Source organism: Chrysemys picta, chromosome 24 (genome assembly GCF_011386835.1).
Source record: "Chrysemys picta bellii isolate R12L10 chromosome 24, ASM1138683v2, whole genome shotgun sequence".
NCBI classification, from domain to species: Eukaryota; Metazoa; Chordata; order Testudines; family Emydidae; genus Chrysemys; species Chrysemys picta.
This window is the reverse complement of record NC_088814.1, coordinates 8,755,747-8,774,908: the sequence shown is the minus strand read 5'-3', so window position 1 is coordinate 8,774,908 and position 19,162 is coordinate 8,755,747. Positions and strand designations below refer to the sequence as shown.

The following is a 19,162-nucleotide window of genomic DNA, read 5'->3' as shown; positions in this document are numbered from 1 at the left end:
TTGTGATTTAGTACGGCAGGATGCTGGGTTAGACCAGTGATCTGCCCCAGATATCGAGGAGGCCGCTGGACTAGCTGGATCTGCTGTGGCCGTTCTAAGCCTAGAAAGATGTTTTAGGGAACGCCTGGGGACGATTTCACTGTTGTTAACTCGTGTTTGGGTAGCACCCAGAGGCACTAACAGAGATCAGGCCTCAGCGCTGGACGGACACATAGCAAGAGACAGTCCCTGTCCCGGTTGAAACCGACAATGGGCAGGAGGGGAAGTGACTTGCTCTAGGTCAGCGGTTCTCAAACTTTAGCAACCTGAGGACCCCCATTTTGATTTAAAAAATTTTGAGGACCGCCAAGCCTCCCGCTTATCCCCAGGCCCTGCCCCCACACCACCCCTTCCCCCAAAGCCCCACCCCGGCCCCACTTCTTCCCACCCCTCCTCTTCCCCACCTCTTTCCACCCCGTCCCCGCTCCTCCCCCTCCCCCCAGTGCCTCCTGCACACCGGGGAGCTGAGGGTACTCCAGGGGGTCCGTCGGCCCCACTGATTAACTCCTCTCCCTCCCTCAACTCCTCCCCCTCCCCCCAGTGCCTCCTGCACACCAGGGAGCTGAGGGTACTCCAGGGGGTCTGTTGGCCCCACTGATTAACTCCTCCCCCTCCCTCCCTCCCTCAACTCCTCCCCCTCCCCCCAATGCCTCCTGCACACCGGGGAGCTAAGGGTACTCCAGGGGGTCCATCGGCCCCACTGATTAACTCTTCCCCCTCCCTCCCTCAAATCCTCCCCCTCCCTCCCAGTGCCACCTGCACGCCGGGGAACAGGTGTTCCGTGGAGTGCAGGCAGCATTGGGGGGGAGAGGGAGGAGTTGATCAGTGGGGCCAGCGGCCCCAGACATGATTCCGTCCCCTCCCCCAAGTGCGCCCCATCCCCGCTCCTCCCTCATCCTCCCAGTGCCTCCTGCACACCACTGAACAGCTGTTCCCTGGCGTGCAGGCAGCACTGGGGGGGGAGGGGGAGGAGTTGATCAGTGGGGCTGGCGGGCCCCCTGGAGTACTCTCACGGACCCCCAGGTGTTCATGGACCCCAGTTTGAGAAACGCTGCTCTAGGTCATACAGCAGCCAAAGATAGTGCCAGAAATAGCCGCTCCTGAAGGCCAGGATGGCTTACTGCCGAGGGGGCTGATAAGTCAGTCTCCAGTCTCAGGTATTTGGGGGGTTCCCTAAGCCTCTCCATGGGCTGGCATTGTCCCCTGGCTTGGCCCCTGAATCCTGGTGTCGCCTCAGCCAAGTCCCTGCCCCCTCTGCCTCCATTTCCCCACGTGAAAGGTGCTGGGGATGGTGCGGACCGCGTGGTTGTGCCTCTGTGATTCCGATTGGAGTTTTGTAGCTTGTTCGTTACGGTGGCCTTTGTGGCCAGGAGCCTTGTTACTCTGGCTGTCGCCTGCCCCATCAGCCAGGGAGCCGCTCAGCGGGCATTGATTGGCGTTTCGGTTCACAGCTGGGGATTGTTCTTTTCAATCGGGAACACCAGGTCCTGATATTTCGCCCATCCTTAGCCCCAAGGATCTCCAAAGCGAGTTACCAACACTCATTAATTATGCTTCCCTCCCTCAGGGGTATTATCCCCTTTGAACTGAGCACAGAGAGATGAGGGACTTGGCCAAATGAGTGGCAAGGCTGGGAAAGGACCCAGGAGTCCTGACGCCCAGTCGTCTGCTCTCACTAATAGAGACCTCCCTTCTCAGAGCCAGGACTACAACCAAAGAGTCTTGGCTTCTTTCCTAAACCACTAAATGGTCCTTCCTGTCCCGAGCTGGGATGCGAAACCAGGAATCCTGACTCCCAGTCCTCTGTTCTAACCACTAGACCACACTGTATCCCAGCGGCATGAATGGAACCCAGGCGTCCTGGCTCCTCGTCCCCAGTTCTAATTGTCACCTCCACTGAGGATTCCATTTGGTTGCTGCCTGATTTCCTTTCCCCACTTGTCCCATCTGCAGACCACCACGCTGATCGGGCTGCTGAAGACAGCCCGGCTGCTACGCCTGGTGCGTGTGGCCCGCAAGCTGGACCGCTACTCCGAGTACGGGGCGGCCGTGCTCTTCCTGCTCATGTGCACCTTCGCCCTCATCGCCCACTGGCTGGCCTGTATCTGGTACGCCATCGGCAACGTGGAGCGGCCCTACATGGAGCACAAGATCGGCTGGCTGGACAACCTGGGCGACCAGATCGGCAAGCGCTACAATGACAGCGACCTCTCGTCCGGCCCCTCCATCAAGGACAAATACGTCACCGCGCTCTACTTCACCTTCAGCAGCCTCACCAGCGTGGGCTTCGGCAACGTCTCCCCCAACACCAACTCCGAGAAGATCTTCTCCATCTGTGTCATGCTGATTGGCTGTGAGTACTTGGCCGGGCCTCCCAGCCTGGTCCCCACTCGCCCTCCTGGGCCACATGACCCTCAGCTGGGGGACCTCCCATCTGCTGCCCACTCACCTTCCTGGGCCACATGACCCTCAGCTGGGGACCTCCCATCTGCTGCCCACTCCCCACTCACCTTCCTGGACCACATGACCCTCAGCTGGGGGACCTCCCATCTGCTGCCCACACCCCACTTACCTTCCTGGGCCACATGACCCTCAGCTGGGGGACCTCTCATCTGCTGCCCACTCGCCCTCTTGGGCCACATGACTCTCACCTGAGGGACCTCCCCACTCCTGCCTGTTCCCACGCGCCCTCCTGGGATGCAGTGGTGGCCAGAGGCCACAGGGGCTGCTCTGGGGAGAGGAGTGGGTTAGCTCATATTGAGAAGGGTGGGGAGAGCTTGCCTGGCCCAGCACCTGGGTGCAGACAGCTGCCTGTTGAGGTATTCTCTGCACTGAGAACCCAGCTTGGCTTGGGGAGGCTCCTGAGAGTCAAGTGTAGGAAACTGGCCAGCTCCCAGGTCCATGACAACCAGAGACTGCCTGTACTAAGCATTTGGAGGGGTTAGGCAGGGGGCACTAGACCAGAGAGAGAGAGGGTTTCTGGCAGCTAAGAAACAGGGTAAGGGACTTTTGCATGGAATGATCCCCCCCCAGCCTGACCCAAGAGACAACTCCAATCCCCAGTGTGCTTTGGCCCTACAGCCCCCCATCCCACTGCCAGACATGTCCCCGATCCCCAGCATGAGTCCCCCTAGCCATCCATGACCCCCCGTGGCTGGGAACCTGGAGCAGCTCACATCCCCCTGGATCAGCAAGGGAAGCAGCAGTGACACATGGGGGCCGTGGGAGGGGATCAGGTGTCTTGGTGAGAAGGCAGCCAGGAGGGGGTTGGAGCTGCTGTCCGTGGGGCGTGTCCAGGAGCAGTTCAACCCTCGCTTCACCAAAGGTCGATCCCTTCTGTGGGATCCCTGACCCCAGCCCTTTCCTTGCAGCTCTGATGTACGCCAGCATCTTCGGCAACGTCTCTGCCATCATCCAGCGCCTGTACTCGGGCACGGCCCGCTACCACACCCAGATGCTGAGGGTGAAGGAGTTCATCCGCTTCCACCAGATCCCCAACCCCCTGCGCCAGCGCCTGGAGGAGTACTTCCAGCACGCCTGGTCCTACACCAACGGTATCGACATGAACGCGGTGAGTGCCTGGCTGATGAGAGGGGAACCGCCACCCCCACGGGGCTGAGCCGCTGCCAGGCAGGGATCTGGGTCCCGGGTCCTGCAGAGCCGCTGCCAATAACCCTGAGGCATCCGTGGGGAGGGAAATAGGAAGGCAATTTATGGTGCTGCTTGCTTTGGGAAGGCTCCTAGCTCCGTGGTGGGCACCCTGCAGAATCCTGAGCCGATCTCCACTGCCTCCTGTCCCACTCTCAGTGCTTTTAGTTCGGGCTGGAAGAAAGCCGGGCAAGATGAGATCGCGTCAGTATCGCATGGGTGCCTGATTGGAGCCGTGTGAATGAACAGTGGGTCCGTCTGTCTCCACGCAGACCCATTACTTAGCTAGCTAGATACCCACTACTTAGCTTGGTGGCTGGGGAGGTCAGGAGAAGGGAGGAGGCGAGGGTGTGCTCTCCTAGGCTTTCCCTGGCTGTGGGCTGAGCTGCCGGTGGTTTGAAGCTGAACTGAAAGCCCACTGCTATGGTCCAGCGTCAGTTTCCGTTGGGTGCTGGGGAAAGGCTCTGAAAGGCGCGTATCGATCCAACTTCCTCTCTGTGCCGCTGGTTGCTAAGCAAAGCAGGTTGTGCTGTGGGTGACAGGGAAAGGACGGCATTTAAATAAACTTCAGTCCAGTTTAATTAGCATCTGGAAAGGCCGCGATGAGGGAGCGAAGGGGATCAATGGGAGAGCAGCATTATGAGAGAAAGGCCTTCGCTCAGACCCCTTTGAGCCTTCGCCATCGGGAGAAGCCCTCCTCCTTAGACACTAGCCATCCAGAACGGGGTGCTGTAACCCGAGGAGAAGAGAGGACAGTCAATTATAAAAAAGAGTCCATCTCGCCTCTCGGGCAAGGAATGTATTCCCCTCGCTGGGGACATCATCGGGTCAGCTTTCAGATTTTCACCCTGCTCCATGTGCTTGACAAGCACCAGGTCAAGGCGAAATGGAAGCCAAGCAACAAAATGTGTAATTAACCTGAGGAACTCACAGCCACATGATATTACTGAAGAAAATAGTTTAGATTAGACATTGATACTAATAATTAGGGATGGGCCCAAGCCAGAATGCTAGATATGGACACACCCCCCCCCCTCCCAGCTTTGGAAAAATTCAGATCCTGATTCAAAATTTGCTTCTGGTCCATTTGCATTATAATGAGCCAAACCAAACCCCAAGTCCAAGCACCTCAAACTTTGTGGCTGGGGTCTGTTTCTCATCGTAATCCTGAGTGCTTTATATTTTCAAGGTGCTATACAAATATTAACTAAATTACTCACCCTGCTGCTCTGTGAGATAGGTCAGTATCCCTACCCCCATTTTAAACAGGGGGAAACTAAGGCACAGAGCCAGGGGCGGGTGACCAGCCCAAGGCTACACAATGAGGTTAGTGTCAAAGCCAAGAACAGAACCCAGGAGTTCCTGACTCCTAGCCTGGTGTTCAGTCATTAGCCCAAGACCAGGGGACCCTCAGGACAGGTACTAAGGGGAGTGCCCTAGGTCGCACCACGCCCACTGGCTGAGAAGAAATGGGCGGAGTCCCACAATTGCTAGGACTAGCTGGGGCCATGGGAGGGAAGGAGCTGTTTTCTCCCAGTCCCCCCTCCAACCCCTAACCCAGTCCCCCCTCCAACCCCTAACCCAGTCCCCGCTCCAACCCCTAACCCCAAGGGAACCCAACCCCTACACTGGGCCTGGGAAGCGCTTCGGCGCCTGCTAAGGGACAGCAACGTACTCCGCTTCCACCTGGCATACGCAACCCACTCATTCAAGGGCAAAGTCAAGACAAGCTAAGGCCGTGCTAACTCTCCCACCACCCACATAACACAAAACCCCGTGGCTCTTATAGGCCACGGCTCAGGGCCGGCTCCAGGGTTTTTGCCGCCCCAAGCGGCGGGGCGGGGAAAAAAAAAAAAGCCGTGATCGCGATGGGCGGCACTTTGGCGGCAGCTCCACCGCGCCGCTTTCTTCTTTGGCAGCACTTCGGGGGCAGGTCCTTCCCTCCGAGAGGGACCGAGGGACCCGCCGCCGAATTGCTGCCGAAGAGCCCAACGGGCCGCCCCTTCCCCTGCTTGCTGAGCTGGCGCCTGGAGCCGGCCCTACCACGGCTACATGGCCAGCAGCAGCCCAGGGCAGAGAGACGGGTTAGCAAGGCTCACGCTACAGCAGCGCTCTGAAGTTGTGGCGTGGGCTGGACCTGGGCTCTGAAGCCCACCTCTCCCTAGGTTGCTGCCGCGGGCGGCGTAGACACAGCCGCACAGTTCCATAAATGTGGGGCTAACTGACCCAGCAATTGCTGGAGGAGTTTTTGTGTTACTGCTCTTTGTTATCCCGAGTCCAGTTCCTCTATATTTACTTGTAAGAAATACCATTAAATGGGAAATATTATCTGCTCTACTGATCAGTTGGCAGTTGACCATAATGGCAAACCCCTCGTCATTTGACATCTTGAGAAGAAGAGTACAGAGTTTAATTAGGATAGCGTGTCTCCTCACCAGCAGATGGCATCATTCGGTATAGATCTGGGGGCTGGCTTTTGGGGTGATGAATCTCATCGCTAATGTGCACCTATATTTTATTACTGCTTCGTACTGCAGCAGCCGCGCACAGCCCCCGTCATGAACCACAACCCCGTGGCCCTATGGGCTGTAGAAACACAGAACAAAAAGATGGTTCCCTCCCCCCAAAGCTTCCAATCGAAGCACGGGACAAGAGACCGCTGGTGGATGCAGCCAGACAGGAGCACAAGGGAAATCGTGAGGCCATACTGGTTGGCATGACTGGCACTGGTCTCACCACACCAGCTGCCTCATCATTGTCAAGTTTTTTTGGCTGGCATCCTGGCAAAGGAGAATTTAAAATGGCTTTTATTATTCCCTGGGTTTGCTCCACCCCTGCTCTGCCCGAGCCCACCCCCACTCCACCCCTCCCCCAAGACCCTACCCTTGCTCTAACCCCTCCCCCAAGGCCCCTGCCCCCCGCTTGCTGCTCTCTGCCCTCCCCCACGCACCTCCCACAGCCACCAAACAGCTGATCGTGGCACCTCCCCAACAGCTGATTGTCAACGCCGCCAAACAACTGTGGCTGGTGGGTGCTGAGCACCCACTTTTTTTTTTCCCATGGGTGCTTGAGCCCTGAAGCACCCACGGAGTCAGTGCCTGTGGCTGGGAGAGATCTCGAGAAGTCATCAAGTCCAGTCCCCTGCCCTGAGGCAGGACCAAGTAAACCTAGACCAGCCCTGAGAGAGGTTTGTCCAACAGACCTCCGGAGATGGGGATTCCCAAACCTCCCCTGGAAGCCTAGTCCAGAGCTTACCTCCCAGTTCGAAAGCTTTCCCTAATGTCTAACCTAAATCTCCCTGGCAGCAGATCAAGCCCATCACTTCTTGTCCTACCTTCTGTGGACAAGGGGAACAATTGAGCCCCGTCCTCTTTCTAACAGCCCTTAACGTGTTCACAGACTGTTATGGGGTCCCCCTCAGTCTTCTTTTTTCCAGACTGAACATGCCCTGTTTTTTTACCCTTTCCTCACAGGTCAGGTTTTCTAAACCTTTGATCATTTTTGTTGCTCTCCTCTGGACTCTCTCCAGTTTGTCCACATCTTTCCTAACGTGCGGTGCCCAGAACTGGACGCAGGGCTCCAGCTGAGGCCTCCCCAGTGCCAAGTAGACCGGGACAATGACCTCCCGTGTCTTACATACGACCCTCCTGTTACTACAGCCCAGAACGATATTAGTCTTTTTCGCATCTGCATCACAGTGTTGACTCCTCTTCGGTTGGTGATTAGTTATACGCGATAAGAAGGGGGCTGTCATGTGGTTGGAGATATCTCGGATGCCCCTCGCTATTCATTTCCTTGCTTTTCAGGGCGTGGGTTCTGTAAAAGAAGGAAGGGGTAACTGCAAGCAACCATCACTTTTAATTATTTTTTTTTAAACAACAGTTTTTTGGGTTTGGAATTTCCCAAGTGTTTTTATTTGTTTTTGGGGGGTCAGTGAGGAGACAGCTTCTAAAATCAGGAAGGCACCAGCGGATGAGTCACTAGATTATTATAAAGTGACCTCACTTAAAACCAGGCCAGTTCCCTTTGTGCTGGTTCTACTGAAGGCACCATGCTGACTTGCTCCTAGAGGGCTGGATTCGCAGTGCAGGGCCCAGCATAGGGACTGAAGAGGAGGGGGGGCTTCTCCTTTAGGGGGGAGGGATAGCTCAGTGGTTTGCACATTGGCCTGCTAAACCCAGGGTTGTGAGTTCAATCCTTGAGGAGGACCACTTGGGGATCTGGGGCAAAATCAGTACTTGGTCCTGCTAGTGAAGGCAGGGGGCTGGACTCGATGACCTTTCAGGGTCCCTTCCAGTTCTAGGAGATGGGATATTTCCATTAATTATTTTATTATTATTATTTATTATTATCCTGGGGCTGCCACAGGCCATTCAGCGCCCTCCTCCGCACAAACACACTCTCCACCCCTCTGGTTCCCACCCCCTTCCACAGCTGGGAACAAACTCCCAGCCCCCCACCTCTCAGCACATCCCATTGGAGCCTGCGTCCAAGAGAGCTGGAGAGAGCTGAAGTCCATCCCCCCCTCCCCTGTGCTGGGGGATTGTGCCGCGAGCGGACGGGTTGGATTGTCCCATTACAGACAGAGCCCGTAGTCGTTGGCTGCGTCCAGCGCGGAGGCTATGGCTTGGATCCCTTTCTCAATCTAACTGCGACACGGGAAGCCCAGTCTGTGCTTGCCTATAGGACGGCTGGGGGCGGGGGAGGTGGGGTTCATCCTCTGGGCCTGCTGTGTGACCGGCTGCCCCCTCCTCCCCATGCAGGTGCTGAAAGGCTTCCCCGAATGCCTGCAGGCTGACATCTGCCTCCACCTGAATCGCACCCTGCTCCAGAACTGCAAGGCCTTCCGGGGGGCCAGCAAGGGCTGCCTCCGAGCCCTGGCCATGAAGTTCAAGACGACTCACGCGCCTCCCGGAGACACCCTGGTGCATTACGGGGATGTCCTCACCACCCTCTACTTCATCTCCCGCGGCTCCATCGAGATTCTCCGGGAGGACATTGTGGTGGCCATCCTAGGTGGAAGAGTCCTTCCTTCCGGCGCGCGATGTGGGGGTGGGAGGTGGGGGAGAGAGAAGGGGCTCTGCCAGAAGAAAGCAGAGAACCGTCCCACTCCCCTGATAACTCCCTGCTTCGGGCCATGAGTCTCAGCTGGTGGTGTGAGACCCCCCCCCCAAAGATCACCCAGCCTCCGGACAGAGAGGAGGGAGCTGGTTCCCATTCCCCAACTCTAGGCTTCCACTAGCATCCAGTGCTGCCTCACAGATCCTCTCTCTGCTGTAGTGGGGCTGGGAAGAAGCATCCACCAGGGCTGGGAGGAGGCAGGAGGCTGGGAGGGTGTGTTTGGAAGATGCCAGCAGCCGGGTGGATCCGTGCCCGGTTTGGTCTCAATCCACCCCTGGCCGTGACTAGGAGTGGAGGAACCAGCTCAGATCAAATCAGAATCGAAGCAAACCCAGCTCAGACCCCTGGACTCTGCCTGTTTCTAGGTTTGGGAAGAAACTGGCAGGTCCCAACTCCTCCACCCCCCTACCCTGTTCTTTCCCAGAATGCTGCCCCCTGCAGGCAAGGGCCAGAATCACTGTAATCCCACGCAAGACGGCTGATCTTGTGACATCTCTGGCGCAGCCTAAAGCGAGAAGCATCGGAGATCATGAAAGAGGAGGCCTGTTCTCCTGGCCTTCCAAACCCAAGAGGTTCTGAGAGTTGGGAGGAGCACTTACATCTGCCGATGTTTCATCCTGTCGTGTCCCTGTGGGCAGAGGAAAGCCAAGACTCACCTGTCACGAATTCCAAGGGGATTTTTATTGAGGCTGCCGGACACAGACAGACCCTTTGGGTTCTCTCTAGCTCCCAGCCCATGCGGCCCCATGTCTCCACAGAGGGTTTACCCAGTGTCCTGGCCTGGACTCTGCAGCTGTGGAAGGGAGTGCTGACTACGCTATAAAGCTGACTTGACTCTCACAGTTTTGTGAGGTTCATATGTTGTGACCTCAGCGAGGGCTGGTGAATTTCAGCACTCCTGGCCTAACGGGGGACAGTCTTTTAATTCAGTGTTAGAGCCCCCGAGAGGCCCACGCATGGCATGTTACAGAGCAGCTAAAGGGACAAGGCCCCTGCCCTACAGAGCTTACAAAGATCTGCCACAGCGCAAGTAGCAAAGGGATTGGCAGAGGAGGCCTTGGGGTGGGGTGGATCTGGAGAAGGAAGGCGTGGCAGAAGGGGCAAAGCGGCGAGCAGGAGTCTAGTGGGTGGGTCAGGGGAGAGGACACAGAGGAAGGTGGGGAGCTGGAGGAGAGGAGGACACAGACGTAGACTGCTGAGTGAATCAGGACTTCAGCAGAACAATCTCTCTAAGCCTTAGAGCCGCTGGGGACAACTCCACCACCCATGCCCTCATGAGCCTCTCTCCATTGCACAGGGAAGAACGACATCTTTGGGGAGCCCATCAGCCTCTACGCCCGGCCTGGGAAATCCAACGCGGACGTCCGGGCACTGACCTACTGCGACTTGCATAAGATCCAGCGGGAGGACCTCCTGGAGGTCTTGGATATGTACCCGGCCTTTTCCGACAACTTCTGGAGCAACTTAGAGATAACCTTCAACCTGAGAGATGTGAGTCTCAGGCGTAGGCGTGGAGAGTTAGGAGAACAGAGGCAGCTGCTGCAAATTGTCCCCATCCAAATGGCTGGGGAGGAACGGGGCCGAGGGACGCCGGAGGGAACGGTGCTGGGGAACATAGACTGACAAGCGCTCTGTGCTCTTAGCTCAGGTCATTCACATGTTTGCTAGGCACCAAGGGCTACGTTTTCAAAGCCTTGTCTGAGCTTTTAATTGCTTTCGAGTCAATAAGAGTCAGGTTTTGAGAAGAGCTCAGCACTCCCCCTGGGGATTGTGAACATCATGATTTTGGCCCTAAATTTTCACAAGAGCCCAGCCCATGGGGGCATGTTAGGAGCCGTGATTGTAGGTGCTGAGAGCTTGGAAATCTGGCCCTGAGCTCTTCTGGAAATTTGGATCCATGAGTCCTGCAGCTAAACCCCCTTCCCCCCAGTTTTGCAGGACCACAGCACTATTAAAATATCTCAAAGGTTATTTCAGGCTGATGCAAGGTCATCATGTTGCAAGACTACGCCAGCAAGACGTGTTGACGTTAGGTTGTGATGGGAGGCAGTATGGGAGACGTGACAGTGTCCAGCATGGGGTCGTGCAGAGTCATCAAACGGTGCCGTCATGACAGTGTTATGCCATGACAGTGTGGTGTCGTGATGGCTTGGTGCAATGTGGCCACATGTCAACATGGTGGTGTCGTGATGTGTCACATGACGATGTTTTGCTGTGACATGTTGCCTCGTGACGTGGTGCTGTTGTCCCGTTTTTTGACATGATGCTGTTCTCACAACGTGAGGGCATTGTTTCACATTGTGATGTAATGTGAGGGCATTGTTTCAACATGACACCATGTCATTGTGTCACAATGTAACACTGATGTGACACAATGGTTTGAGTGAGGGCATGATTTCATTGTCATGATGCAGCACGTCACATTACTGCAGTGTGCGGTGATGGTCTTGTCATGACGTGCTTCTCTGGTCTTGACGTAATGTGATTTGGGTCACATTGTTACAACACTGGGACTAAAGGCACTGTCCCATAGAGATGGCATTGCCATGATGATGTCATTGCATACCGATGATGTCATGTGATGACATCACCATGTAAACGTCATGACTTTGGCACCAATCCAGAAGAGTACTCTGAACTTTTAACCACATGCTTAAGTCCAATTGACTTCAGGTATCAGACGGTGGGTCAGATTTCTAAGGGAAAAAAGAGGGATTCCAAAGCCTTCAGCCAATCACAAATAAGCTTATTCAGAGAAGTCCCCGCTTTTATGAACAATCAAGGCTGTGATTGGCTGAAGGCTCTGGAGTCATTTTTGCCCCGTAAACATTATCGTTAAATCCTGCTCGGCGATCTGATTGGCTGCCACCGTTTGTTTGTTTTTTCCAGAGACACTGGCTGATGAGTGTGTGAGAGACACCCCCTAACTCCACTAATGGGGCACCCCCCATCCGCCCTCCTTCACACTGTACCATGCCCCCCAGGGCACCGAGCCTCGGGGGTCTCTCATCACACCTCAGGAGGGTCCGGTTCAGTATCTCCTGCCGGCGGGCTTGGGGAGAGGGGACCGGGAGCATGGCCTGCGGCGAGGCACCCCAGGGTTTCTTTGCATAGCACTAACAGTCCCCTCTCGCGCTCGGCGCCCTCTTCCCTCTCAGGCAGACAGCATCCCCCGCTCGCCACTCAGCGAGGACTACGACTGCTCCTACCGCCGTGTGCGCCGGCGCAAGCATTCCCTCTGCCGGCCCCCCAAGACCGGTGAGTCGTAGCCGGCCAGGCTCGGTCTCCTCGGATCGGTGGCAGCTGCTGGGCAGGACGGGGAGGGTGTGAACAGCCGTCTCTGTCCCCCAGCACCTTCTCCCTCCAGCTGCTTCTCTCCCGTCCCCCGTCTCCCCAATGCCCCCTGTCACTGTGGTACCAGCACTACAGGAGGGACTGGTCTCAGCTACGCCAGAGCTGGTTCAAGCCAATCTGGGCCCCTGACTCAGAGAGCGACAGTCTCCCCACGCCCCGACTCCCCTGCCAGGGCCTGGGGCGGCTCTGTGTGCCATGGCGCAGGGTGGGTCTGGGTGCCTGGCGCTTGTGAAGGGCTGTGGGGAGGGGAGGTAGCTGGCCTGCGCCCTGCCAGGGCAGTGTCCTGACAGCTGAGTGCCCTGGGGCAGCCCACTCTCCACCCTGGGCACTGGTGGGAGGGCAGGGGTTTGAGAGCCTTGGCTGACCAGTGCCTGGGGAGGGGGGGCCTTTTACCAGCTTATCTGCTGCTGGCACAGCAGGGCCCACTGACTGGATCACGTCGTGCCCACCCTGAGACATGGTATTGGCTGGCCTGGCCCCCTCCGTGAGGCAGCACTGGGCACCAGCCGGCCTCTCCTGTTCACCGTCTATTAAGCAGCACTGGGCACCATCCAGCCTGCACCAGGCAGATGCCCGCCAGCCCTTTCCTCCCCCTCATGCCCGTGATGCTGGGCAAAGCTCCCCATGGTTCTCTCGTGGGCTCCTGAAGCCCCTTGGCATCACGGTGGGGATGGGGTCTGAAGGGGCTGCCCTGGGGTGTCTGTACTAACCTGTCTGCACCCCCTGCCCCACAGACCCGGACGGGCTGGACACGGGCATCTCGGATGCCGAGCCGTACCACACCTACTCGGAGCTCACCAACCTGCAGGGCCCCCTCAGCAAGGACCAGTGGGATGACCTGTGCAGCAGCACCACGCCTTGCTCGCAGACCAGCGACGAGGAGGCCAAGCCCCCCAGCCCCACCGAGGCCGAGCCCTCTCCTGACTCCGACAAGGACGACTTTGCCCCAGCCGTGCTCAGCCTGGTCACCCCCAGCGCCAGTGGCACCGATGTCAGCAAGCAGGCGGCGGACGACAGCCAGTCCTACGCGGGTAGCGGTGATTGTGTCTTGGGGCGCTGCCGGGAGCCGGGGGGCCCAGCGCTGGCTATCAGCGAGGGGAGATGGGCTGAGATCCAATTGGGCCCCTCAAGGGCTGACCAGTGTCCAGGGTTCGAGTGTGACCACTGCGGGGCGCTGTGGGAGGGAGAAGGGAGAGTGTCCCGTCATCGGACCCTTGGGAGGAGCAACAGGTCCTGCCTAGGATCTAGCTCTGTGGGGAATCCAGACAGTGATGATATCACAACACAAATCTCAGCCTAGGCCAGAGGTGGGCAAAGTACCATTGGGGCTGCAGGGAGAGCTTGTTTGGGACTGCAGGGTCGGGATTTTCTGACCGGGAATTCCTGGTGCCGGGGTGGGTGGGGTTATCTCGGGTCTGCTCCAACAGCAGCTGTGAACTCTCCTCTTTGCAGCCACCCCTGGGGACGTTCCAAACATGTTCGCCTTCTGGGAGGACAGACAGCCAAATCTCCACCCAGAGCCCCTGCCGCACGCGTCCTTGGTCCACAACTCCCGGGCCAACCCTCTGCGCTTGGACTACGGGCAGGGTCAGATCGAATCCCGACTGGAGCTCCTGCAGGCTCAGCTCAGCAGGTGGGTGCAGCGCCTCCGAGGCCGGAGCCTGGGTTCCTGCAGCGCTTGAGTGGCTCAGGGTGCTGCCCCTTCTGGGCCAACCCAGTGAATGGCATCTGCCGCCCCGCCCTTAAAAGACCCACATCGAACAGGGCTGTTTAACAAAGCTCTGTGATGTGACGTGGGCTCTCCCTGCTGGCTACGTTCGGTATTGCATGTTCATGGAGCATCCTGCCCTACTGTGATTAGTGGTGACATCTGGAAGCAGCTGCTAACGTATTTCCTCAGCAGGGCCCAGACTGGCTTTAGTTACAGTGGCTCCCACAGAATTCAGTCACGGGGTCAGGAAGTGAAGGCTTTGCATTTACATTTGCCGCTGTTCGCTTATATGAAGAGCGGCCGCCTTCCTCCTGCTCGACCATCCTAGGCAGGTGAATTGTTCACGAAGCCGTGACAGTTGCCGTGTAAATAGTAAGGAAGGGGCCAGCATTTGAATGAGAAGGGAAAGGAACTCAGATCGGTGAATCTGCCACTTCAATAGTGCAGCTGGAATTTCCACCGCTGGCGACCGAAAGTTACACCCATGTGGAAGCAACTGGATAAAGATGTGATTTTCAGTGGCTGCCTGCAGCCCTCATTCAGTGCAGTGGGAGTTGTGTGTGCTCAGTGCCTCTAGGAATCAGGCCACTTTTATCTAGGTGCCTAAGTGAAGATTTCGGTGTCTCACTTTAGGCCCAAGAAGTATTTGCCCTGCGTCACTCAGCCGTTTTTTCACTGACTTAATAAAAACTCCCATGTGCTCTGCCGACTAGGTATGATGCACCCCCTGGTGGCCATGTAGTGACAGCAGCAGGCGCCGCTGAGATCGGAGAAAGGGCCCTAGCCTGTCTTTTAATTTCCATTTACTTCTCTCAAAAAAATGGTCCCTTTGGGTTGTGATGTAAACGCAGGAATATTCTCAGTCATTCTTCTCCAGAGAGGGGTCCCAGAACTCCACCCTGCCAGACCCACATGGAGACAGGGACAGCCCCGCAGTCCAGAGTCAAATCTGCAGCCAGCCTTCCACAGCACTCCTGGGAGTTTGGCTTCTTGGTTTGGGCCTGGCTGTTGAAGAGACAGCATGGCCCAGTGGATTAGGATCAGGAGATGTGTGTTCTCTTCCTTGAGGCAGTTACTTGACCTCCCTCGTGCCTCTGTTTCCCCTCCCACCTTTTGTTATGTCTATTTAGACTGTAGCTTTTGGGGGCAGGGACGGTCTCTGACTCTGTGACTGCACAACGCCTAGCAGAATGGGGCCTGGTCGCCGCTCTAGTTGCCTCTAATTGCTACTGTAATATAAATAATAGTGTAAATCCACAGACCGTGGGAATCGCCAGACTGGGTCCAATCAGCTCAGGGTTCCATCTAACCCAGTGGCCTGGCTCTGACAGTGGCCAGCTGCAGACGCTTCAGGGCAGAGCCGGCTTTAGGAAGTGCGGGGCCCGATTCGAACAGTTTTGACAGGGCCCCGGCAAGGATGACTGAAAAAAGAAAAAACACTTAAAAAAACATCTGGGGCTTGTACTCACCGGGCGGCACTCGTAGTCTTCGGCGGTTTGTCCTTCACTCGCTCCGGGTCTTTGGTGGCACTGAAGGACCTGCTGCCGAAGACCCAGAGCGAGTGAAGGACCTGCCGCTGAAGTGTCGCCGAAGACCCGGAGCGCTGCCGGGTGAGTAAAAATTAAAAAGGAGCCTCTAGCCAGGGAAGGGATTCTTGGCCACTTGCCCCCACCCCGGCAGCCCTGCCACTGGGCGCGGGGCTCTCTTAGGCGCGGGGCCCGATTCGGGGGAATTGGTGGAATTGGCTTAAAGCCGGCCCTGCTTCAGGGGAATGTGGAAGAAAACCTGCAATAGCCAGTCCAGCGTGATCCCAATAGCGATTGGTTTGAGATCTGAGTTTGTCTCACTTCCAAGACTCTCGATTAGCATTGGCCATGCTAACACTGGGTGTCCTTGTGACCCATCTACACGACAAGAAGATGCAAACGAAGCTCCTGCCTTAGAAGGGAAGGGCTGGAAAACGCCTTGGCCAGGCTGTTTGGGATAAGCCTTTTCTCCTGGGCTGGCTCTGGTGGGTGGTGACTGCAGCATCTTCTGTCCGTTGATGGAGCCGGCTGTCTGACCCTGCCCTCGCCAGCCTGAGCTGGGAGGATCTGCCACAACCTTGGAAAATCAAAAGGCGCTTTGACAAACCCCACCCCCCGTGCTCTGGCCACTCCCTGGATTGGCTGGTTCCCACGCCACCCTCAGTGGGCCGCACTGGCTTGGCCACAGTGGGGTTCCAGACACTTTGCCTGCTCCGTGCAGCCCAAACAAAGCCAACCGCCCAGGCAAAGCCCCAGATGAAAGAGGGTGGCCCTGGGATGCACCGTGCTAACGCTGGTTGATCTGTCCCACAGGCTGGAGTCCAGGATGTCTTCGGATATTAATATAATCCTCCAGCTCCTGCAGCGCCAGCTGTCCCAAGTGCCGCCCGCATACAGCCCCATCTCGCCGTCCTCCCACAGCCTGGCCATGTACAGCATGGGCCCGAGGGGCATGGAGCCTGCTCCACCGTGCACGCCGCTGCAGGAGAAGGACCTGACTCCTCCCGGGGAGGTAACTCACAGACTCCTGTGCTGGCTAAACACTGAGACTGAGCGCTTTGGATGGGAGCGGTGTCCTTCCGCCTCAGGCAGCCCAGCAGATCTAGTCCCAGTACTTCCCGACCTCATCCCGCTTCACAGCAAAGACCAGTACAAGTGTTGAGCCCAAACCGAGGCTGAGGGGGCTCTAGGGGAGGTGTTTCCGTCTCCTCACAGTGGAGAGCAGCTTCCTCCTCCAGAGGAACAGACCAAGGGGGTCCCCTGGCATGTCATTGCGCGCGTGACCCTGGGGTGAAGGAAAGCGACTTGGCTCTCCAAGGCTGCCCCTGCCTTCCAGATGCAGAGAGGGCTGGGCTGAGGGTCCAGAATAGGGGCTGCTCCCCTCCCATTTCTCCTCACAGTGTGGGGAAGGGTCTGGCCATGAGGGAGGCAGCTTCCTCTCACCGATGTGGGGGATGGAGAGACTGGGGAGATGTTGCCACCTCACCCACTGCTTCTCTCTGGACGAGGTCCCCCTGCTCCTGTTTCTCCTCTCCCTCTCCAACTAACCCAGGGCCGTTTCGAAACCCATCATCCCCCAGGTCATTCCCTCTGGCCTAAGCCCTTGGGGCTGGAGAGGGGATGAAGCCCAGCAGAAGCCTGGAATGAGAACACCCAGCACCCCAAAGCCCGTTCTTTTGGGGTGCTGGAGGAAAAGAGAGTAGAGTCCCCTTTCTGGCATGAATCAGCTGCACAGGGACTCAGGTCAGCTTAACTACACTGCTCAAGCCAACTTAATTTTCTGGTGTAGACCAGGCCTCTGAATCTGTTGAGATGTGGCTCCAGCACTGGGGGTTGCGCCGTCACTAGAGCCGCAGGATTTGACCAATGGGAGTGTGTGTGAGCTGTAAGGGGTTTCCAAATGACGGGGCGGGGGCTTCTCTTCTCCAAGGTGTCCCCATGAAAAGGCAAGAAGCTGCCCCACTGTATGGGCTGGCACCACCTGCTCAATGGACTTCTCTCTCTCTAGGGGACGCTATGGCCTCTTGGCCAGAAGACCCTAGTTGCTGAACTTTAATCTCATAACAACGCACCCTCATGTCTCCTTTTCTTCCCCTTCTCCACCAGAGCCCAAGCTACACAGAGATAGAAAAGTTCCAGCTGAAATCCAGGGACTCCTTGTCAAGCGGGGTACACCTGTTGGCAGCCTCAGAGAAAACCATCTACTCCCAGCCGGAACTCCATTCCCAGACCTTCCCCAACCCAGAGCCCCACCAGAGGGCAACAAACACACGGGGACTCTTCCGTGGCTCTCGTTTCCCTTCCCTCCCCGAGCATCTTGAAGCCTCTTCCGAGCACCTAGACATTCAGAGACATCTCTCCGACCCGGTGCTTCCCGGCAGTTAGAGACGCGCACGCGCCAAACCAAGCCAAGAGGAACCGCAACTGAGAACTGGTTTCGCTGATTTCAGTTTTGACTGTGGGGGCAAGACGGGGAGGACAATGTTATTGGCTCAGGGGTACACTTTGTAGCTGTCTTCTGCCCCGGTGGAGGGGAGTGGAGAGAGTTCAGAGATCATTGTTCTCCAAAGGCTTATGTAGAGTAGATTCAAATTGCACATTATAGAGTGCACCCAACGCGGCTCTTTTTGATGGCCACCAAGAAGCCAACGGGCTGGAGGAGCCAGATGGCACCAGCCTCCTCTTCCTCGCCAAGGCTTCCTCCCTGTGTTGGTGCCACCAAAATGGGCCACAACCGCAGGAGGAGAGTGAATGCACGGCTGGGAGGCCACCTTGCTGGCAGCTCTATGGGGTGGGGACCACCGCGACATCTGTGTTCATACCGCGCCTAGCACCACGGGACCTTTGTGCACCACCATACTGGGGCTGTTCATCCTGGAGACGATGTTGTCTGGAGGAGGAGAGGGAAAGAGGGATAAATGGCATCAGATAGTGGGAGAATGAAGGAGCTGGAGGTGTAAGGTCCAGAGGATGGGCAGAGGAGAGGAGTAATCCCTATCCTACCTGGCTGTCATTAAGAAACAAGGGTGGTGGTTTCCCCTCTAGCACGCTTCAGCACAGGTCCCTGGCCAGCAGCCCGTAGAGCAAGGCTGACTGTAATCTTCAGCCAGGCGTGAGAAGCTTTCCTCCAGCCCGCATCCGACTCTTGCAAAGCCCCCGTAGCTTCCCAGACAAACTCAACTGTGACCCGGCGTGAGTGGAAAGCACAAAACTCATAAGCACAATTCTGGAAAGCAGAAAAGCAAAACCAACCCCCAGACGCGTTGTTTTCAGCTCTCGCCCGGAGATTGTCTCCTTTGATAATGGTTTCATAGATGCTCCCCTACACACACACACCGAGGGACCCCGTTGCTCCCCTGCAGGAGAAAACCCGCCTAGCAATGCTGCCTTCCACTCGGTTAGATGCTGTAGAGGTAGTCTTGGCCGCCGGCTCACGCCATGTTGAGCTCCCTGTGAGAATAGCAAGACTGTGAGCGTTTCTTAGTGTCCACTTTGCTAATAAATGTTTTTTGGCACCTAACGTGGCTCAAGGCTGTGTTTTGTCGAGGGGCCAGGAGAGTGGCTGGAGCGAGCCCATGGCTGTGGAGCTCTGAGCGCTACCCTGACCCCGTCCAATACGGAGCCCTACTCCTAATCTACAAAGATCTCCAGGACGCTCCCTGTCAGCTGCTCTCGTCGGGGACTCCAGGGCCAGTGGCGCTCAGAGCACAGCTCTCGCGGAGCCCAGACGGGGCCTTCGTCTGTGGAATTCCCCTTCGGCAGA

General features: G+C 56.9%; 1 protein-coding gene across 3 annotated transcripts in view; it reads left to right on the top strand.

Annotated features, from left to right (window-relative positions):
• KCNH6 (potassium voltage-gated channel subfamily H member 6) overlaps window positions 1-18,919 on the top strand; it is a 107,136-nt gene extending 88,217 nt beyond the window's left edge. For all 3 annotated transcript variants that reach the window (XM_065577496.1, XM_065577498.1, XM_065577497.1), the window contains 9 exons: window positions 1,993-2,392; window positions 3,411-3,610; window positions 8,451-8,703; window positions 10,106-10,299; window positions 11,967-12,066; window positions 12,897-13,193; window positions 13,615-13,795; window positions 16,213-16,411; window positions 17,506-18,919. In XM_065577496.1, coding sequence (XP_065433568.1) covers window positions 1,993-2,392; window positions 3,411-3,610; window positions 8,451-8,703; window positions 10,106-10,299; window positions 11,967-12,066; window positions 12,897-13,193; window positions 13,615-13,795; window positions 16,213-16,411; window positions 17,506-17,784 — 2,103 coding nt within the window. In that variant the 3' untranslated portion in view covers window positions 17,785-18,919. The remainder of the gene's footprint in view (window positions 1-1,992; window positions 2,393-3,410; window positions 3,611-8,450; window positions 8,704-10,105; window positions 10,300-11,966; window positions 12,067-12,896; window positions 13,194-13,614; window positions 13,796-16,212; window positions 16,412-17,505) is intronic.
• Window positions 18,920-19,162: the final 243 nt, after the last annotated feature.